Raw genomic sequence first — 22,798 nt, forward strand, 5'->3', positions numbered from 1 at the left:
GATAAGACAAGTCTAAAAGTGGGGGAAGCTCTTCAACTGCTGTGTCTCATTGAAGCAGCAGTGATGTTTGATAACAGGTTACATTAGGAGACAGTTGCCAATTTCTGCCAGAATCGGGGAATACAGTCCAGTTGCCTTTCACCTCCGCTTGCACCATGTACATGGGTAGATTGGTTTTTTCTTAATTAAAAAACCAAAAACCCAACGCCACCACACACAATGCTGAAGTTGTTGCAGGGTTTGCAAAATGTCTAGTAGAGTTTCCCTGAGTTGAGGAGAGCCATGACTGAGCTGCAGTGAACTTTGTCATAGAACATGGGTGGATTTCTTTGTAGTGGGGAATGGAAAGGATCTTCAGATGTGACTTTTGAATTTTATATATATATATATATATATATATATATATATATATATATTAAAAATAAAGTTGGTGTAGCATGGAATGACAACACAGGTGGCAATCAATAATGCACAAGGGTGAAACGGAAGCTAGATTGACCAGTTGCTAAATATGACAAGGGAACTTACCTGTTAATTTTATCAGTGAAAAAAGGGATGTGATTTTATTAATTAGTGCATGCTAGGGAAGCCATAGTTGTTACTGAAAGGACTGCGATGCAAGGTTATGCCGCGCCGTCTGCTCACAGTGACCACATTCATCGCATGCAAACTCCTGTAGAAAAACAGTGTCTTTGGTGCAAGATGAGGTAGTCATCCATTTAAAACATGAGGAGAAAACAGGAGAACAAGATTAATATTTTATCTGTACTTCAATTAGAACAGGTTTTTTTTTTTTTTGGTCCAGATGTCACAAGTTTTGTTCAAATGAAAAAAATAGGGTATTTTCTTCATTATGAAAGATAACCCAGCTATAGAAGGCTCCTAATTTCTGAGGTTATGAGGTCTTCTAACATGCTATTTAAAAAGATAAGATGATGGTTCATTTCTTAATGCATGATTACCTACCCTAGACCATACTTGCTATATTAAGAACAACTGACTAATTCGTACGTTGATTGAATATTGACATAGTGAACCTGAGATGCACTGGTGTAATTCCTGGAGCATTTGAAGGCTAAATGAGGACAGTGGAGCCAGGTCATTTTAAAACTGGCTTTTCTCGGCATTTGTGAAGTGTGAGACTATACCTGATCCACTTCTGTAGGAATTAATGTAATGTGATGTGTCTGACTATCAGGGGCTTTATAGTTCTTCCACATTCTTCAGCAGTGCCATCAGAGGATTGCTGCCAGCTCTGCTATATTTCTCCTTTTTAAATTTTTTTTTATTGTTGCAAAGAAGGATAAATTCTGGTGTCAGCCACTGAATTGTTTATATAGTCTCATGACAAATATGCTGCAGTTTGCCTTCCTTTCTCCATGTGCATGTGGTAGCACTATGTTAGCAAGATTAAAAATACATGAAAATTATTTATTTGGTGATATTTCCATACTTGGGGATTAAGTCTGTTTTCTTCTGTTAGAAGCTTTTTCACTTAATGATATAAGAAAAAATCTTTTCTTTCATTTATTTTTTCTTCAATGCTGGGGAAGTATGATAAGAAAGACAAGAAGGCAAATTGTTTTTTAAAGACAGTTCTTAAAAGTGGAATTTAATTTTCATTGTGATCTTAACATATTTTAAAAAAAATAAAATAAAGGCTGGCTTTTTCTAGATGAAGTAGTTCATAAATCATTAACTATTTCCTCTGTTTTCAAGGATATAACACTAATACTATAACATTAATACTATAGAACTGTGTGTTTATATGTATTTCAAATATGAATAATGGATTATTATGAGGAATATTTTGTGGAACATGTGCAATCTTGTTTTCTCATAGGTCAAGTTGTTATAAGCAATTTTTTCATTAAACAGAAGGAAGCCTTTAGATGTTTATCTACGTAGATATCTATGTTAGGTGCTGGGTGCAACAAGGACTTGTACGTATTAGGAGGAGGGATTACAAAATATTTTGGAGTTTGAGAAGATAGATGGATTTCAGACAGCCCTATTGTTACTGTCAGTGTTTAATTTAACAGTGAACTACTAATTGAATGGCTGGAGTTCAAGGTGATGGGAAGAAAATAAACTGTTATCCACTAGGCTAGCTTGTTCAGTCACTGTAACTTTATAATTAGACAGAGAGAAGGAGAAGCGTAAACAGTCCAGTGATAATTCCAAGTTCCTTTTGTGTTGTAAAGATACCGGAACTGTCCTCTGTCTCACACTTAGGCTTTGGAAAGAATTTGTGTTAGCTCATTGCAGCACAATGATCTTGGTGGAAAAAAAAGCAGACTTTAAGACAGCCATTTAAAAACATTGTTAATTTTTTAAAGAATTAGATACATTAAAGTTTTTTGTTTCAAAGAAGTTTGAAATCATTGATGTGAGAACAGCTTGTGATAAGGAAAAGTTTGATGTCGGAGAGCAGGCATTGGCTAGTAGGCTTTGTTACTACATGCTTTTGCAAAACTCGAATGCATAAAAACTCCCCATTTTACAGGCTTTGGGAAATAAATACTTGTGTGAAATGAATTATGCAGAAGTGTGCTGTGTTGGTTAAGAATGCTTATCTTTTTTGCTTGTGCCATCTACTCTCTTGTGCTGTATTTTTACCACTTCTTTTAAAAGTAACTATGAGATGAACAACAGCAGTATTACCCCAAGTACACAGTTCTTGTGGCTGCAAAGCAAATAAAGCTACCTTCTTTTATATGCTGATACTGCTTATTGTTCCATAGCTCAGAAAAAAACCCAGAATTTTTAAAATGTAGTGCTCTTGATACTACTGTACGATGTAGACAATGTAAATTCTTGGGTTTGCCCTGAGAATACATTTTCAGTTCTCGAGGTTTCTGTGCATGAAGATTACTTAAGCAAATATCACGCAACAAATTACTTGTATTCTTTGATTTCTCAGGTGCCCCAGGGTAACTGTAACTACTATGAAAGTCATTGTTGTTCCACTTATATAGTGCTCATAATAAAACAGTGTAGTAGTTCATGTAGAAGTGTAAGGGATCATCTTTAGGCTTCAAAGCTTGTTTAATTGATTTGTGCAACTGAGGCACTGAGATAAACTGTCTTATTGATGTAAGCTCTTGTAATTTTTGCTTTAGAATTGTTCTGATACTGTGAGAATGTCTTTTTGGTTTTGGGTTTTTTCTGGTTAGGTCTGATGTAGTCTCATCAGTAAACAGTGATGAATTCTAGCAAGCTTGCGGAGTCACGTCTACTTTCAACTTGCATGGTAACTGGGATAAAAAAATATTTTCCATTTTCACACATTCCTACAAGCCTCTGGATTCAGTGTCAGCCCTCTGTATTATTTGTACTATTGTCCTCCACAAGGATTTTGCAAATTTGACTGGAAAATAATTTAACCCTGTAGCTGGAATGTGAAGCGTTTTCTCAGTAGATCTATTTAACGTATTTGTGGTTGTCTGGCTTATTCTGTAATGCAAATAAGAGCTTAAAAGTACATCATATTTTATAATTGAGAAACTAAAATTTTGAGTGCCTTCCTCAAGATGGAAGGCAGCATTATCTTTATGTAAATTTTTAGGAGATCCTTAAATCACTCACTCAGAATATACAGATAGTGGAAATGATCCTGGGCCTGAGCGCAGTGTCAGAATAGAGGTCTCCAAAGATTTGGGCTCTGCAGTTCTTAGTTGAACTATTGTTGGATATAACTCTTTATTGGTGGTCTAATACTGTATTTGCCTTCCTGTGTCTTTTATCTACAGCTGCAGAACTTCAACATAACTCTTGGAATTAACTCTGTATTCACTGAAATCAGATTTTCCATTGCTTTTTAATGTAAAGTATGTTCTTTCTCTCCTGGCAGGTAAAGGCTTTTAAATATTCCAGTGCTGTGGATTAACACTGCTATGTTTTATAACTGTATTAATAGAAATGCATCGAGTGAGTAAACTCGGGTGGCTTTGGTCAGTGTCCTATGATAACTTCAGCAGCTGTGCATGTGGATTACTCAGTCTTTGATTCAAGCAAGCCCTTGGGCACTCAGTAGAAATGTTACAAACATTTTTGTTTCAGTAAATTTCGTAGTCAACCACATAGCCAAGCAATAAAGCTATGGGCAAACAAGACAAACTTTGATTTTTATTAAAAAAATCTGCATAAACATATATTTCTGTGTTATCACACAGTTACTTAGGCATAATTCTGTGGTCCATCGGCAGTGTCAATTTAAAGGTTTTCCATACCCAATTTACACTATTGTTCTTATAGACACGCTTCAGCATGGTACCCTCTCTAAAGCACAGCTTCCCATTAACTTAAACTGGTTTGAGACTCTGCTTGCCATCAAAAGAGCACCTTGTCTCACAGCAAGACAGCACCTTGTCTGTCCTTCCTTCCAGTGCTAGTCCATATGCTCCGGGAACCTGGCTCATGTTCCAGCAGTGAGAGCGAGCCATGGAGTGGGTGGGATCGCCTGGAAGCCTGGCTGTTGAGGCTCTGGTGGGGTTCCTGCATCTCACCCGAACAGTCACGCTGATTCACTCGCTCTCCGTGTGGATGCACGATGGCATGGAAGCGCTGGCATCCAGCGGGAGCAGTGTCCGCAGATAGGAGCAGAGGGGCGGGTGGGTGTATGGATCCTTTTCCGTAGCCAGTTTAAGTAAGCTGCGGTCAGCTTTAGACCATTAGAAAACCACACCTTCGGCTGTAGTGATGTACGTATTTGCAGAGCCTTTCTGTGAACTTTGGCAGCGAGATGACCTGGGTTGCTGTGGATCAGTGCACTGAAACCATTCACATACGGCCCCTGTACAGGGAAGCTGCGAGTGCTGGTGAGGCAGCCTGTGGCAGCCTGGAGATAGGAACAAAAGCTGCAAAGCAGCTGAGATAAGGGGCCGACTTCTCAAGTTGCCCTTGCTGCCTAATGCTTACACTGCAAAAGGGCCTTACCCTGTTTGCTGCCCATCTTTGAAAAGTGGCTTTTTCGGGTGTAAAAGGAACTTATCTGAAGGTGTCTCCTATTACCTGATAAGTTTAAGTGGTATGAGAATAAGGAATCTCTAGGGAAAAAGAAATGCCCTTTTATTCTGTGCTTTATCTGAATTGTATCCATGCTGAAGAGAAAGCAATTTTTTTTTAAATGAGAGTCAGCATTAATGAGCATCCCCTGATGAAGAAGGTATCTGTGAAGAGCTGTTATATAACTCCTAGGACAATGCCAGTGTCATAGTGGATTGGCAGCGAGTTATCTAAGAAGTACTAATTGTATTCATTAACATTCTTGACAAGAGCAAATGGGGGGTATGTACCATAATCACTGTGAACAATGAGGCAGTTCAGAGGTGCAACAGTTCTCATGTTTGATTGCATCTATCCATGGAAGAACACTTTCTTGTAGAATTAGGCAGAAATAGATCTCATTAAATGAGACAAGTTAGACCAAAGCTGTAGGAAACTCCCTGTTGGATTCTGAAACCTGACAATTGGTTTGAAGTTGGCAAGAATCTATTCCTGATGTTATACTGTTAATTGATACAAAGGTTAAACGGTGTGGATTGAGCCAGGAGTACTTTTAGCTAAAGTAATGGCCAAGTCTTTCTAGCCTCGTTAATTTGCAATCCTTGAGACATTGTATTAGTTATGTTAGTGAAGGTCAATGAAGGAGACGGCACGGTAATTATTGAGATCAGGGAAGAAGTTGACTGAAAGAAGCCTTTGTGTTCCCGAAGTTTAGAAACTGTAGTAGACAAAGATTTTTTTTTTTTTAACAGTAAAGGGAGGAAGTAGGAACCAGAAGCAGATCTTCTCCAGCCCATTCACTTCTATCGGAATGCTATTTACTCATTGATCTGTGGTGAGGAGGGAATCATGCTTGTTTTCTTAATTGTACCTATTTGTGAGGCTTTTTCTAAAACATAACAGAGCTGGTGGGCTCTAGAGAAATTCTTATAAGGTTTATATTTAAGAGACTTGATGCAGGTGTGGGAAAGCCAGAATTTCATGCCAGAGGGATTGGGCAGTTGACTGATAGGAGAGCGAGCCAAGCCTTGTTCAAAGAAAATTATCCTCTCTTTTATACAATCTCTTCAAGTTTAATTTAAGTGGGGACAGTGCCAGTTTAGGTAAGAAAGTGAAACTGAGAAGAAAAGCATTTTCTATGTAAGTGATGATGTCAAGATTAACCTTCAATTCCAGACAATGCACATTTCTGCTGTACTGGTTATCTGTGATAACAGAGCTTGTAAGTTGTTTTTTTTCCTATAGAGTTTCATCTCCAGTTCAGTTGTTTTCTAATTGATTACAACATTTGTAATTTCCTTACTCCTAGTAATGTTTACTTGTGTGAGTTGCGGTGCTCCAGCAGATGTCTTCTCTGTGCTGGGTGACATCTTCAAACAGTTGATGTCAGGTACCTGTTTGCTGTTTGGGTATGCAACCCCGTAAAAGCTTGTAACATTTCTTTTGAAAACTTGCAGGCTTGTCAACCCTTTCATATGTTTTTATGGTACTTCAAAGTACTGTGAATGACGAAAAAGAACTTGAGTATAATTGTGCTATATACAGTAAGTAGCCTGTATCAGAAAAGTTGATTTTTCTCTGTTGGGACTCAGCCTACAACTGCAGATTTTAAATTCACCTTTTTTCCTCAGAAATGTTAAGGGATCAATGGAGTAATATAGCAAAGTAGAAAAAAACTGTGCAGCAATAAACATTTCAAATTAGTAAAATAATTGTGCATTTTTTAATCTTGTCTGCTTAACAGCTTTTCTTCGCTGTTGGGAAATTTTTGGTCACTTCTATTATTTTTCACTACAGAGTGACTAGCACGGTGGCTAGAAAAGATAAAACACTAGGCCATAAGTTGGGCCATCAGTATAACTCTATTAACTAATGAAGAATTATGTTTTCTTTCTGAGTTTTTTGATTCATATTTGATCTTATATAGGGAGTGATTACTACTGTAAGATATTACTTCATTGAAAAAAGGATTGTAATAGTGTGTAGTTTCCCATGTTAACGAGCTTTTTCATGTGTTTCCACTTGCTTATATGGATCAAATAGGTCATTTGGAGAAACCGCCTATTATCTAAGACTGTGGGCAGAGAGGATTGAAAATGCTGTGCCCTGCAGGTCAGGGAATTAATTTGGAGCAGAGAAGCATCGGGAGGAAAGCTGGCTGCATGCCAGCTCAGCACTGAATGCGCTGGGGATGCGGGATGCTTTCGCGCTGCAGCAGGGGAAGGCGAGGCAAAGGTGGCCATAAGTCATGATTACATGGCCTCGGTTCTGCTCATGGCCTCCGCTGCGGAGCAGCTCTGGAGTGATATGAAGAAGGTGCTGCCGGTTTCGTGCCAGGGTGAAATTCTTTCGTGTTTGGGAAACCTTGAAGTACATTTTAGGTCAGTTTTGGGATCATTGGGTACCATGGTAGGAAGGTCGTTGCCTCATACTGATGGAGGAGAAAGCCCATTTTATGTTTATTTTGTTTATATCTATTGCAGTAGATACCCGTATTCAGAGCAAATGTCTCTTACTCTTTTGTTGCTATGAAACTATGTAAAAGGAGATGTTAGTGTGCCAGGTTACTTACTGGATGATTTTCAAATGTCTTTCAATATAAGAAAATAATTTTAGAATCTTTATAGAAAAGTATATATGCGCTGCTGTAAGAGCGTGTCTGTGTCCATGATGTTTATCTAGTAATATATCGATTCACTGTGGACGAGGTTCTTAAGTTATCCCTTACTGATAAAGGGAGGCTTGGCTGAAAAGCTCTGTACCGAGAACAGTTTTTCAGCACAACTTTGGGTAGACTTCATTTCAGAAAAGACAGTCATGCCTGATATTAGTTAATGGCTTTTTGGCGTGGGCGAGTAAAACAGATTTTTTTCTTCTTCTTATGGTAGCATCAGGAACACTTAGATTTTTTTTGAGATCTGAAAATGCTTTTTTCTTCAGAGAGGATGGTATCCTGTAAGGATACTGTACTTAATGTACCCTCTCAAGTTGGTGTTAAGTTATAAAAAACCCTTCTGTAAATGGGGATTCCTCTTTTACTTACCAAGAGCTGTATTTAGACTGCTAGTAAGAGGGAAATGGATTCCATGATTAGGTCTCCATGTTAGAGACGTGCGCAGAATAGATGTAAGTTAAATGTAATATGACAAAAGAGTGCACACTGGCTTGGTGAAAAATGTCATTTTAGCCAATAAATGAATACCGCGTCTTTGTTAAAGAACCATTTTTATTGGAAGCTGTGCTTAAATACCTGTGATCTCTTTTGTTTGAAAATTGGTGTGCCAATGTCCACAGTTTCATATGTAACAATGGCTCCACTTGGGGAGATGTAATTATTCAATGTATGCATAATAAATTTTGAATATATGCAGAAGGTAAGATCAAAATTTCCATTAATAAACCTGTGATATTTGGAGTGTTTAGTGCCCTTGCGAGGATATGCCGGCAAGACAGTTCAGGAAGAGAAGCTTTGATGTTGCAGTTCCACACAAACTGCAACAATCACTGTTGCTGGGCTGGGGTGATGTTTTTAAATAGCATTTAAATTGCTAGAGATCCAAGCTGCCTTTAATTCATGATGAATTTTGGTACTGCTGTATAGCAGGCTAGGTTAAACTAGGAGCTACTGCCCGAAGTTCATATGTAGAAAAATGTTAAGTTACTTTGAGAAAGTGGAGCATGTAGAAGTCGGCAGTGGGAAATAGTCAGATAGCTGATGGGACAAAAAAAGAGAGACTGAAAGCATGGCCTTCGGGATCTGTGCAAGACTGGCTGGTGGGAAGGCGGTGGAGCTTGTTGTATCTGGAGAGAGACGTTGGATCTCTGATGGGTGAAACAGCTGTCTGTAGAGACCCTGCTGGGTTATGAAGCCAGGACTTTTGGTGTTACTTTTTGGTGTTGCCTGTTACCTATGACAAAGAGTATGTCACCTTATTATTATTACTGGCTTCTTCTGTTAATGAAGTAACCCATAAAAACCTGACTACTATCTAATTGCTTTAATTACAACAAAATCTTCCTTTATCTTTGTTCGTAGTTTGTGTTCATCGGTTGCTTCTTTTTGTCATAAATGTGATGTTGAAGGAGGTCTGCAACTTAACATCAAATAAGAAGAAGAAACGAAAAATGTAAAGGATATATTTAAACAAAAAGGCTAAAATACCATCTATTGAGCTCATGGTGATATAATCGGAAACTGTTAACTTGGCTAGATTTTACTGATAATTCAAAAAATGGATATTAAGGAGGTACTGAACAACATGGGAGGTTATCTTCCTCTGAAGAAATCTTGCAAAAGACCTCAAGAAGGTCATGTTAAATATAATAGCATGGAAGAGCAGCACGGATTTTATCAAGGAAATGTATGAAAGGTTAGGTAAGTCTGCCTTTTGTTGATCTAACCATACGTTTTGGAGCATAAGGGAGATGAAGTTACTGTCTTTTTGTACCTATTCAGAAAGCTAATGCAGCAGTTGCAGTTAGCTTTATGCTCTGATTATTGAGTATATGGGCAATTACAGCTGGGCCAGTAATAAACCAACTTTTTGTCCCCGACTGTGGACATACATACACTTTCTCACTACCACTCATTATCTTCCCTATCAAAATAAAATGTAAGTGCTCTCTGTTACATGGAACAGCTCTGTTTTCCAGGAAATGAGGAACTTGGAGTAAATCACAAAGCAGAATCCCTGCAGTGGCTGCCTGTTGTGCTGCTGGAGAGCCTGAACAGAGCAGCTGAAACAACGCTGTGCTCATCCTGGTATGCAAATGAACCAAAAGATAACAGATAAAGCTACCAAAGAATACATTAAAATCTGGAGGCTTTTATGTAGAAAGATGGATCAAGTGAAAGATTTAGTACTTCAATTCCAACGAATTGATTTCTGTTGCTTAAATTAGAGCAAAACCTCAATGCTACCATGTATCCAAACCCATTCGTTCTTAGCTTACAAAGCAGAATACTGTAATTAACTAAATTGAATGTTTCTTGAAGCTCTTTTAAAGAAAAGACTAATTTGCTTACAACGCATTGGATAGTCTGTCTAAATTGGCTGGCGTCTTTCCAGTTTCAGAGCAGCTGAGATTTGAAAACCATGATGGGAGCAAGTATTCCACATTTCTTATTTAGTTTACTCTGCACCAGGTGTCATAAGGAGGAATAGAAGAGGGAAAGTGATGAGATTTGGTTGTTTTTTTTTTTCCTTGTAGTAGGGTAAAATAAACCCTGTAGAAAATCAGAGAATTTGGGAAATTGCACATCTTGAAACAGCAAAACCAATTCATCTTTTAGAATTCTTTTAGCATTTATACACTAAATGGCAAAGTTCCGCCAACTATTCTTTCCTTAATCTTCCAGTATGACCACTAGAGTATGCAGGAGAAGATGCTCATTTTTTAATTGGCTTTTTCACTTAGCCTTTTGATAGAATGACCAGCTGCCTATGTGAAGCCAGATAACCACAAACAACTGCTACTAGTCCAGAGATTGAGCTATTGTGATTTGTCTGCACTGGGAAGTATATATTAAATTTCTAATTATCTATGGTTTAACTTACTAGTACTGCACAAGTTACAAATAACTTATTTTTTTTATTTTTTTTTAAACTGACTCAAGTGTGGCATACATGGAGATGTGTTGGTAGATCTTGGGAGCTCTGGAGCAGAAGCATCTAGAGATTATAGGAATATTGAAGAAATGATGAAGAATATTAAATTGTTATTTAGGTGGTAAACAAGTGATATACTGGAAAAATAGAATTATACTTGCTCTGTAAAAAGTTTAATTATCTTTAGTATATCCTGTTGCCTTCAGCTGCAATATTTGTTTTAAGAGCATTAAGGTACAAAATTTCATGATGCTTATAATAATTATCTCCTGAGATAATTTAGACAGAATCTTAGTACTTTTTTACAGGTATAATGAGTAGAAAAACAGAACAAAAACACAGAACAGTTGTTTGGCCGGGTATGAGTCCTGTTGCTTTACTCCATTTTCATAAAATGTTCTTTGATATATCAGGAATTTTGAGTAAGTATGTAGGTGATTAAAAAAGGGAATTCGATCTGTCTTGTAGCTGCTGTAAAATAAGATTTCATAATATCAATTTCAATGCAAAATAATGCATTAAAGTAAAAAAAAAAAAAAAAAATTAAGGAGGAAAGCTTTCCAGTATGGGTCTCATCCTGTTCTGTGTAAACTTTCAAGAGATTAAAAATTGTGTTTTGCCATATTCAAGTTTGGTGACAAGTAAAATAAATCAGAATATCATGTCCTAAAATAAAATGGAATTGGATTATTTAAAATCTGATGTAATCAGATTCAAATATAATTCTCAGAGTTCACTGCCTTAATATCTCTTAGTATTTCCTGCAGCTTTCATAAAATTTAATTGGTAGGATTACTTTTAGCACTGTATCTCTCCAATGCTAAAAAGATCTTTGCAAACATTTATTAATTCCCTGAAAACAGGAATCTGGTTTCTTCACCCTAATGTGCCAACCTGTATCGCTCTGGTGATGAAGTGGGAGCTACAGGCAGCGCACCTGGTCTCAAAGTAGATCAGTAATAACTGATTTAAAATACATCATATGTGTCTCGTGCCCTTCTGCAATTCAAGTGCTTTAATCCTCAGTTTCATTCTTTGCTCTGTAACTTTGGGTAGGAACTAAGTGGTTTTCGAGTTGTTTTCCTTATGGGACCTACTTTCAAAATATTTCAGTTCCCTAGCTAGATCTAGAGCTAGCTAAATAATAAGTAGTATATTCGATAGCAGGAATGAAGAAATGGAAGGAAGGAAGGTAGAAAACTTTCCATTAGTCTGCTTTTTCCCACCCTAAAGCGTCCCGCTAACTGTGTGCGATTCCTTGGCTGTCTCCCTGTTGCCCTGGAGAGGGGAGATGGGGCAGTGGCTGCTGCTTCAGCCAGGGGTTCAGGATGGCGGTGTCCAAACACGGTGTGGGCATCTCGGCTCTGTTCTGTCTCCTTCCAGGATTTGAGCTAAGTTCCCCTTGCAGTTACACTGGGGAATGTTGTGAGGTTGGTGTTCCCTTCATTTTCCACAGTGGGCATCTCTGCGGATTCCCAGGGATCCAGGCGCCCGCTAGTCCAGGCAGTATGTTGTCACACCCAGCAGAGTGAGGGCTGCGTCTCTAAAATTAAGTACTTTATGTACCTGTGAATCCAGATTTGTTTTCTTGTCGCTTGTCATACCTGCTGGCCATGGTCTGTGTTGTGGTGCCACAGAGGAGCTACGGAGCATTTGGTTTTCAGATTGTTTCTACAGAATATTCTATTCTAATTCTATTAGAATTCTGTTCTAATTTCTAGAATATTCTAGGTTGAATATTATGTGTGCCAGTATGTTTCAAATGTTTGGAGTAGTGATTGTTTCTTTTTAACAACTTTACTGAAATGAAATGTGTTGCCTGATAAGACACTTGCAAAAAATACACAAGTACCTTATGCCAATATGTTATAAATATTGCCAATGGTTAATGTATTTCTTTTGGACGAAGATGACTGTGATTAAGGCATTAATGTTAAGATTATTTTGTGGCAACAGCAGTTACAGCAGTGTGCACTGTGACTCTTTTTTTGTACCTATAGTAGATTTTGTCTTTCTCAGTGGGGAACATACAAAAGTGGCAGGTCAAAATTCCTGTCTTCTGTTACTTCTTTAAATGGAGAGGAAAATAAAACAGTAAAGTTTTAGACTTAAAGCAATTCTGTCGTTAAACAATTCTATACAGACAGATTTGGTTTTATTTGTTTGTAAAATATTTTAAATAGAACATTGTACTGGGTTGGCGTGGCCAGGTTTTGGTATGGGGGGCTCAGGGGCGGCTTCTGTGAGCAGCTGCCAGAAGCTTCCCCTGTGTCCCACAGAGCCAGTGCCAGCGGCTCCAAGATGGACCCGCCGCTGGCCAAGGCCGAGCCCGTCAGCGACGGTGGCAGCGCCTCTGGGGAACAGAGTTAAGAAGGGGAAAAACCACCCTGTGCTACAGCAACTGCAGCGGGAGAGAGGAGTGAGAACCTGCGAGAGGAGCAGCCCTGCAGACTCCCAGCTCGGGGCAGGAGGGCTCCGGGCGCCGGGGCAGAGGTTCCCCAGAAGCCCCTGGGGAAGCCCACGGGGAGGCCGGCTGTGCCCCTGCGGCCATGGAGCTCCACGGGGGAGCAGATCTGCACCCGCACCCGGGGAGGGCCCCACGCCGGAGCAGGGGGATGCCCGAAGGAGGCCGTGACCCCGTGGGCAGCCCGCGCTGGGGCCGGCTCCTGGCAGGGCCTGTGGCCCCGTGGGGAGAGAGAGGAGCCCAAGGTGGAGCAGGTTTGCTGGCAGGACCTGGGACCCCATGGGGACCCAGGCTGGAGCAGCCTGTTCCTGAAGGACGGCACCTGTGGGGGGACCCAGGCTGGAGCAGCCTGTTCCTGAAGGACGGCACCTGTGGGGGGCCCAGGCTGGAGCAGTTCATGAAGAACTGCAGCCCGTGGGAAGGACTCATGCTGGAGAAGTCTGTGGAGGATGGTCTCCATGGGAGGGCCCCCAGGCTGGAGCAGGGCAGAGGGTGAGGAGTCCTCCCCTGAGGAGGAAGGAGCAGCAGAGACCAGGTGTGATGAACTGACCACAACTTCCATTCCCTGACCCCCTGTGCTGCTGCAGGGGAGGAGGGAGAGAAAATCGGGAATGAAGTTGGGCCTGGGAAGAAGGGAGGGATGGGGGGAAGGTGTGTTAAGATTTAGTTTGTATTTCTCATTATCCTACTATGATTTGATTGGTAATACATTAAACTGATTGGTAATTGGTAAGTGATCTCTCCCTGCCCTTATCTCGATCCGGGAGCCTTTCGTTATGTTTTCTCTCCCCTGTCCCTCTGAGGAGGGCAGTGACAGAGTGACTTTGGTAGGCACCTGATGTCCAACCAGGGTCAACCCACCACAAACATGAATTCTGTAAATAGCGGAAGAAGCACGAGACAGACAAAACCTCTTTAGTGAAAGCACTCAGCCTTTTTCATGTTCTGAATCTACCTTTATTACGTTAATGAAATTCCATGCAGTTCCCAGCAGGGGCATGTGACAATTATCTTTTCAAATAAATTAATTCAGATCATTTACTGCATATCAAGAAGCTGGTTATGGGTCTTTGATCTTTGTCCTGGTGCAGACGCAGATCAGAGCAGTTATTCAGACTCTCTAACTTGGGCAGTGTCTCCTTAGCCTCCTGGACGGCCGGGGTGCGAGATGGCAGGCACGTGTGCCAGCCCTTGCCCACTGGGGACTCAAGTGTGGAAACCACCTGCTTTAGATTCCCAGGATGAGTTTAAGTCTGTTCAACCCCAATGGTCCAATATAACTCATGTTCTAATGCCTCTGGGGTACTCGGGCATTCTTTTTGAGAAGAATGAAATACGTATTAGGGCTGATGAGAAGAAATGAGAGAGATCTAATTTACTTGTTCTTCTACTTTATTTACTGATATTTTTTCAGATAGCCAAAGTTAGTAAGCTCTTTAAATCATGCTTCCTCATCAGAAGTCCCACTAAAGTAATCAGCTACGTGCAGTGAATCTGAGAAACAATCTCTAGGAAAATGAGAAAAATTGAAGTTTGCAACTCTTCTTTCTCTGCAATATTCTCCTCTTCGTTCTCTGTGTGTGATGACTGTAAAATACTGCATTTTTCTATGTTACTTTATTAATGAGGCACCAACTAATTAAGTCTGTTACAATTTAGAAAAAAAATTTGTGGGATTTCTGTGGGAACAGTATATATGCTATCCTATATTTTGCATTTTGCTTCAGGATAATGTTTTGAACATCATAAATCAAATCATGGATGAATGCATTCCACATGAACGAGCCAACCGAGACTTTTGTGTTAAGTTTCCAGAGGAAATACGCCATGACAACCTTGCAGGACAGCTTTGGTTTGGAGCAGAAGTAAGTCTCTCATGTTTCTCTTACTTGGAGTTAATGGACAGTTCTTTTATGGCATAAAGCCAGAAGTTTAACATGCATCTTGAGACTTTTCTGAAAATGGTACATATAATTACAGAGCAAAGTAAACATTGTGGAGAACTTCCTCTGGATGCTCAGCAGAAGGGGATTCTTGAACTATGGTTTTGGTATTGATTGGGCTAACAGCACACCAGTTTATTTTTGTAATTGTCTACTGTCATTATGACCACCTTTTAAAAACTATCATTTTGTGAATTAGCATCTCATTAATATTCTTGGTTTGTTTTTATTTTTAATTTCTTTTTATCTTGATGGGCCATTTCACATCTCGTGCTTTGAAAATCTTACAAAGAAAGAAATACAGGGGAATTTTGTCAGGATAAATATTTATCTCCAAAAAATATAAGTGCATGCTGTCACCTTACTTCAATGACTATATTATGATATTATGCTATAACTTGTGTTAAACTTACATAACTTTGAGCTGACATTTGTTGCACATAATTCCCTTGGTATATGTGTATGCCACAAATATAATGGCTATGGTTTCTGTGCAAAACACTGAAGTCCATTTTTCTTCCCTGGTTTATCTCGAAGACCTGCTTCTACAGAAACCTGTAGGAACAAGGGATTTTTGCAGTGAATAAGCTTTAATTATTTTATCCAAGGGAAACATGAAGTGTCAGGAAAAAAATATGTGATACGTAGCATACTTACCCTTGATATGATATGAAGGTGACTAAGCACCATGGGTTTGGTGAGGGGGAGTAGACTAGGCATCCCACCACACAACAGCACATGGTGGTGGTGTTTTCAGCTTTGCCTTTCCTGTATTTGAAGCAATCCTTTGGTTCCTGTTATTATCCATTCTCTTCTCTACCAGTTCCTTCTTTCTTTTTAAAGTGCATGCTCTCCATCAGTAGTTCCTGTCTTGTTCAGTCCAATATGCCTCCGTATGTTCTGTTTCTGAAACTGTCTTTGACAGTTGTTAATTGTAGGCTCCTCTGAGTCGAGGAAATCTTGGGTAGAATTTACAAATTAATTTGATATGTCAATGCTTTATAGTCCTGTCCTCAGCAAAAACATCAGCAATTTTTCTTCTCATTATCATGTGACCTTCACTGCCATCATCCAGGTGACACCATGCTCTGTTTTAAAATGCTGAGAGTCTGACACTTTGGCTGAATGGTACTTCTTTGGTAGTTAGGTAGGAGCAATTGAGGTAATTCTTTCTGCAGGCATCCATAATGAATCCCTGTGAATCCCATTATCCTTTCTTACTCTTAAGGGCCAACAAACTGGGATTAGAGCAACAAACAAACAGGAAAATGCCAGCCAAGGTAGTAACTTCTTGCTTTGTGGAAAATGCTTGAGGGACTCACTGAGTCGGTATCTTCTAGGAGGAAAAAAAGTCTCCCTGTATTCACTGTGTTACATAAGCTAATGCTTTTACTCTTTCCAAATCAAACTTTCACTGACTCCAAATCAAACCAACAGGCTGGAGAGACCTGTTGGTTTCAGAGAGTGTATCATATGCAGCGACGAAGTAATACTAACTCATACTGCTATGTAGATACTGTCCTCCTGTAAATTCATGTGGTAAGGAAGACTGTATGGACTGTTAGGAATATAGACTTATGTATCCTTGTCAGTGAAATTGCTCTGAGTTATCAGACTTAGAGTACCTATCAACAGGTAAGACTTGCCCTATCCATACTTTCCTGCAAATACTGCTTTGGCTGATAAGAGGTAACAACATCTTCTCTGAGCGCCCTTTAAAACACGAATTGGTGCATCAGGCTGCTGAGCAAGGGCTGGGATTGCAGGTCCCCCATACAGTGCTGCAGAAATACCTCCTATCTAGGGGAGTACAGGGCGGAGAGGGGGACACAGAGCTGCAAATGGAGATTAAAAAAGGAAAAAAAAATAAAAGAGAACTTTGAGACTAGAACAATCTTGTATATTTTCAGTTAATTAAAATATGTCCCTTAATACAGCAAGTATGACTTATATCAGTTCTTGTTGTCTTCCAAATGTATCCATAAAGGAATAAAGCCAGCAGTAGAGATTATTAAATAGTTGTGTTTTAATAGCAAGATTTTTTTTTTAAATTGATATGTTACAGTAAAAATCTACTTTTAATGTCTTTGTGAGCTGGTCAGAGGGAGTCCATGTATAACTCTTGGGGCAAGGAGTCTCTTAAATAGCTGCTTTCCAGAAACTGAAAGGGAAGAATCACTCTGTGACCTTGGTGTTTATGTTCTTTCCTATAGAATATATTCACAGCTTCTCTGGGAGACAGGATATTGGTCTAGCTGGATCCCTGGTCTTATAGCCAGTGTGACCAGCCAGTTTTGCTGCAAAAAGGCATCACAGTTGCAGAAATTCTGTTCTTTTTGTAAGGAATAGATTTATTTTATAAAATCGAGCAGTCCAACCTGAATCAAAACAGTCCATTTATCATACTTCAGCTGGATTCACATTCCTTTTATGTCAAACAATCCTTGTGTACATAGAGTGTATAACCTACCAATGCTTATTGCCTAATGGGAGAAGAGGTTCTTTTAAGTTCTCCTGTCAGCTCTATGGCTCTTGCACTTGAACCTCCTCCTGTTCTCTTGTCTCCTTGACTGAGCTGCTCCCTAACCTTTTATGTGAAGGCTTATGAGTCTTGGCATATCAGTCTTAAATCTTTTACTTGTTTAATAACTTGCAACAGATTAGGGCTAAGTACTGCCCTTGTTCAAAGTATTTATTATCGCATCTTGTGCAATTTTTTTTAAACATAAAAGTAACTTTGTAAGAATTAATATTTTCTCTTAATGTATTCCATAGTGTTTGGCCGCTGGTTCAATTATTATGAATCGTGAAATTGAGAGTATGGCTATGAGGCCATTGGCCAAGGATCTGACCCGAAGCCTAGAGGAAGTTAGAAATATCATTCGTGACCAGGCCTTAAGGGATTTGAACCTCTACACAGAAAAAATGAGAGATTCACTCAAACATTTTGATGTCCTTTTTGCTGAATTTGAATTAAGGTAAAAGATCTAAAGTAAATGCATTGTGAGTATTGGCTTGACTACTACAGCTGTTGTGTGGCTTGTTGGTTTTTAGAAGTTGGCTGTTTTGTTCTGTTTTCTATATATGGAAAAAGTATGTGATTTTATCCATGGTATTTGAATTCTTCAGTAATTTATTGCGGTGTTAGATTTTTTTTTTTTTCTTCCAGTGTAGCAATAATGAAAAGAAAATTAAATAGCTTTCTAGCAATCCACATTTGCTCTCTTCAACTAAAGTATAATCTTCCATTTGCATACTGGCATATGGATTTGAGGGAGGTTTTCCAAGACACAAAAGGAAGCTATAAATCTCTTCCCTTAATGTTTCCTTTGTCAGAGGAAAGGTGACAAATAAGAGACATGGGGGGGGGGGAAGTATAGTAAAAAATAGTCTAGAGATTATAAGGTTTTGTTCTTCTGTGCTTAGAGATAAAAGCAAGATGCATCCAGTGAGTTTAAGAAGACAAACTGAAATCCAATGAAGGAAGTGCTTTTAGACAAGCCATAACTAACTGCAGGAACTCCCTGATTTTAAAAACCTGTGATTGAAAAATGGCTTGGGGGTTTATAGCAAGAATAAAAATAACTGCTTTTGGGGTGAGAAAAGTAACTGTTTATTGCATCAAAGGTCACATTGACCAAGTCTTGCATTGTGCTTCAGAATTTCAGCCAGCTTCCTGCACACCCATTAGATGTTTGTGGTGCTGCGCATAGTTACAGACAGGATGCTGGACAAGATCATCTATGGATTTAATATAATACAGCCATTCCTACCCTCAGCAGAACAAGTTTCTTAGAACTGGGTAGTGGTTTAAATTTTTCTTGGGAATAATCCGTAGACTGTTGTGTCTCCTATTACTATTTGCCCCTCCTCAGTATTCATATTTCTCTTGTATTTTGCTCAGGCAAGCAATTTTTTCTGATTCAAAAAGCCATCATTATAATGTACACTGAAAAACATTTTCATTGAAAACATTGGCTAAAAATGTGTTTTAAAGCATGGCTTTGAGTGCAGGCACTGATGACAATCAGTAACTGGTTGTTACATAGAAATGAGGCCAACTTTTAAGTCTCCTAAATTGTCTCTGCTGGCTAACTGAATTTCACTAATATAATTTCAGGCAAAACCTTTCTAGATAAAATGTGCATTTTAGTCAGATTTTTTTTCTTAAGGAAATGCAGAGTAAACTATTCTGATTGCTAAATATGTTTAGTTATACTTATAAATGACTACTGAGTTCCACTGCCTCAATCTGCACTAAGTAAATTGGCTGCGTTTCTTACAGATTCTTACTCTGTACAGTTTTCATAGTGAGTGATGTCAAAATAAATACAAAATAGTACAGGAAAGTTTATGTTTCTAAGCTGATTTGTCTTGGGTTTGTTTTTACTTATAATCTGATTTGTTAGACAATAGTAGTATATTGTCTTATAATCTTTGTAGTTATGTGTCGGCCATGGTACCTGTGAAGTCTCCAAAAGAATATTATGTACAGCAAGAGGTAATCGTACTTTTCTGTGAAACTGTGGAGAGGTAAGCATTTTAGCTAAGTACTAGATTTTCATTTCTGTTTACTTTCAGTCTGAGTTTTTGTAGAAATACTTTAACAGTAGTCTTTAAGAAGCATCATAAAACACCAGGTATTTTGCTTTTCTAGTAAGTATCCAAGTGCAAAGTTCAAAAGCATTACGCATGCTTGCCAGGCACAAGCCTATGCTTTTTGTTTTCTAGACAAAACACCTCAAAAGTTAATAATCCAATAATAACAGTTTTGTTCATATGCCTAGTTACAGATGTGTAAATGAAGACAAAGCATTTAAGTGAGCTATATCTGTTGAGGGCATCAAGACTTAATGATATTTCATGCAAGAATACATGGGGAGATGATTCAAATCATCTGTGAACCTCTGGTGATTATCATAAAGAACTTGTAAAGGCTCTTGAAAATCTTTGAGGACTGGAGCTTGACTATTTCTGTATGAACAGATGATGTTTAAAAAAAACCCAAACCAACCACCAAACAATCCAGCAATTCATAAGCTCTTTTAGGTATATAAGGTCATAAGAAAAATGTGAATCTGTTTGGAATGTACTCTGTTGAACAACTTTTTTTCCCTGGTGACAGAGTAACTAGCCTAGCAGGTGGGCAGTAGGGGGGAACAGCATGTGAAATACCCAGCTTTGAGGTTTTGAGCAGTGCAACACTCTTCTCAATAGGAAACTAGTGAAGCGTAGTCTGGGTGAAATTATTAGAGACCAATTGACTGTAAAATGCACTTGCAATAAGTTTTGGTTTTACTGTCATATTAGGAGAACTTGTGAAGTAGGACCTTGGGTCTGGTGTGGTTGATACTTTCATTAAAGGAATGAAGGAGTACAGAGCACACTGCCACAATCTGTAGATGACACCAAGATCCGAGGTGTTTCAAGCATTTTAAAAGGCAGGATTACAACTCAAAATGGTCACAACAAGTAGGACTTACCTTGCCTCAGCTGAAGAACTACTATATATGCACTGTTTTCCTCTTACTGGGCAAATATGTGATTTCTCATTTGCAGCTTTGGATAATCTGGCAATGGACTGTAGGAAAGAACAGGGGATAAGAGTGGGCCACGCGCTGATGAGTCCATGTACCGTTAGCACAAAGCAGTGCTTGCTTTGTGGTTGTTTCGCTGTCCACCAACAGCAGTGTTGGCATGACTAGTATTAACAAGGAATAAGAAAAAGTTATTTCCATTCTTTTCAGGACCAGTCAGACCTCAGCGGGACTAGTGTGCAGCTTTGAGTGTTACTTACACACTGATATGGACAAATGGGGAAAGAAATTTGAGGAAGTTATGAAACTTACGAGTAAATTAAGAAATTGTGAAGAAACTTGGAAAATACAGCCAAGTGAAAAGCCCAAACAAATTGGGTTTTGGTCTAAAAGGAGCTTAAGATATTTGAAAAGTTGTTAGAGGATAATGAAGTGTCCCACAAATATTAAATTCTCAGACTTCAATAGTAGTTGCTGTATAGAGCTGGGTATTTTTAGTTTGGTTTGTTACTTTAGGGAGGGTTGACCTAGAAGATTATAGTAAGTATTTTTTGAAAATGAAATAAAATACTTTCCCTATGACTTCAAAAATGTTTCTTTTAGTTGAAAAACTCTAAGCAGCAGTGGTTGTCAATAAGAAGCTGAAGCTTGACATGAAATAGCAAATAAAAAGGGAAAGTGGCATAAAAATGAGTTTGGTTTAGAGGCCTATAAAAGCTTTAAGTGTTCAAAGGTTATTTTTTTTATATGAATATTTTTTTAAAGCAGGCACTACAGCAGTCAGTTATATACATAGTGTTTTAGACTGTACAAAAATAGTTCATGAGGTGAATACTATCAATTTGGTTTGGATTCTAACAGCTTTTTCCAAATTTTTCCTGTTGAAATGTATTCTTCAAAAGTTTGATCTCTTACTAAATAATTTTATTCTTCTGCTTAGAGCCTTAAGGCTTGGATACCTCACTCAAGATATGATAGATGACTATGAACCGGCTTTAATGTTTACAATTCCAAGATTAGCCATTGTATGGTAAGTAAGTTTCTTAACTACTTTCCGCTCTACCTCACTTGAAGTTTTATTGAAGATTTCAAAAACTTTGTTCAGAATTTTGGCATATTTTCTTTCAACTGAGTTTGCTTGTACTTTCTTTTAAAAAGTAAAAAAAGGATGATTATGTCTTGGGTGGGGTTTTTTTGTTTGTTTGTTTTGTTTTTTTCTTTTTAAATCATTGCCAGTTTCATGTAGAATGTCAAGAGGAAAAAAAGAAAAGAGAAGGTAGAAGCCTAAATGTAAAAGGCAGGAACCTGGAACAATTCATTAGTCATACTCCAGAAAGAAATTTAAAAATTAAGAACATCAGTCTGTAGAAGGTTACGTTGTCAAAAATATTTTTTGAAAGCACACATTTTGTGTCACTCAAAAATAAGATGACCTAAGGATACAAGTCCTGAAAACTAAAAATTTTCAATAGGAATTGTGTACTTTTCTTAATGGCTCTAGGTTCAAAAGGAATTGTCATGACAAACTGCATTGTGACCACTAAGTTAGACTTAAATCTTTTTCAAAGAAAGTATTAACATGTATAACTTATATGTAGATTTGTTCCCTGTACTGACTACTCAAGACAACTAAATTAAAACAGCTGTTGCTTCATGCACTTTTTGCAATATTGAACAAATCAGATGCACTTTTCCTAATGAGTCTTCATGATTTAATTAGACCGCAGTTTCTCTGGAGTAAAGCTAGCATATTTTTAATATTTTACCATTGTGAATGTTTTGAAGTTTAAGTAGTATAAATGAGGGAAATAAGAAACCTCAGATTCTGAGTGCAGTACACTTCTCAGGAAATCCCTGTGGCCCATTGTTCCTTTTAAATAGGATATTGTCTGTAACTGTCATTCTAAAAATAACAACAGTAGTAATCTGCTTATCAAAAGACAACGGGAATATGAAGTCAGTTTGAAGCTGCTGGAAGACACAATGAAGAAGAATACATCATGACTAACTGGAAAACCAACGGTGCTCTGCAAAATACACCAAATTACAAAAAAGGACAGGGAGAAGACAAAAAAGTTTAACTACTCCTAAGTATCTGGTGATTAAAAATAAATCACTGCCATGTGAAGTTCTCACAGAAAAACTGTACCATCCAGGTATGGTGTTGTCTGGAAAAAATGCAAGCCTCTTATTTGGACGGTGAAAGGAGAAGCCTTTAAATCTAAGATAGATGCACCT

At 38.4% G+C, this 22,798-nt stretch overlaps 1 protein-coding gene across 1 annotated transcript in view; it reads left to right on the plus strand.

Moving 5' to 3' along the window:
- Window positions 1-22,798, plus strand: part of ZFYVE28 (zinc finger FYVE-type containing 28) — a gene marked incomplete at its 5' end in the record, with an annotated part of 165,069 nt that overhangs the window by 87,908 nt on the left and 54,363 nt on the right. Inside the window, 4 exons of the mRNA XM_081999561.1 lie at window positions 14,808-14,945; window positions 17,799-18,001; window positions 19,467-19,556; window positions 21,501-21,590. Of these exons, the coding sequence (XP_081855687.1) occupies window positions 14,808-14,945; window positions 17,799-18,001; window positions 19,467-19,556; window positions 21,501-21,590 (521 nt within the window). The remainder of the gene's footprint in view (window positions 1-14,807; window positions 14,946-17,798; window positions 18,002-19,466; window positions 19,557-21,500; window positions 21,591-22,798) is intronic.

The sequence above is a fragment of the Phaethon aethereus genome, assembly GCF_964289735.1.
Source record: "Phaethon aethereus genome assembly, chromosome: 4".
Taxonomy (NCBI): Eukaryota; Metazoa; Chordata; class Aves; order Phaethontiformes; family Phaethontidae; genus Phaethon; species Phaethon aethereus.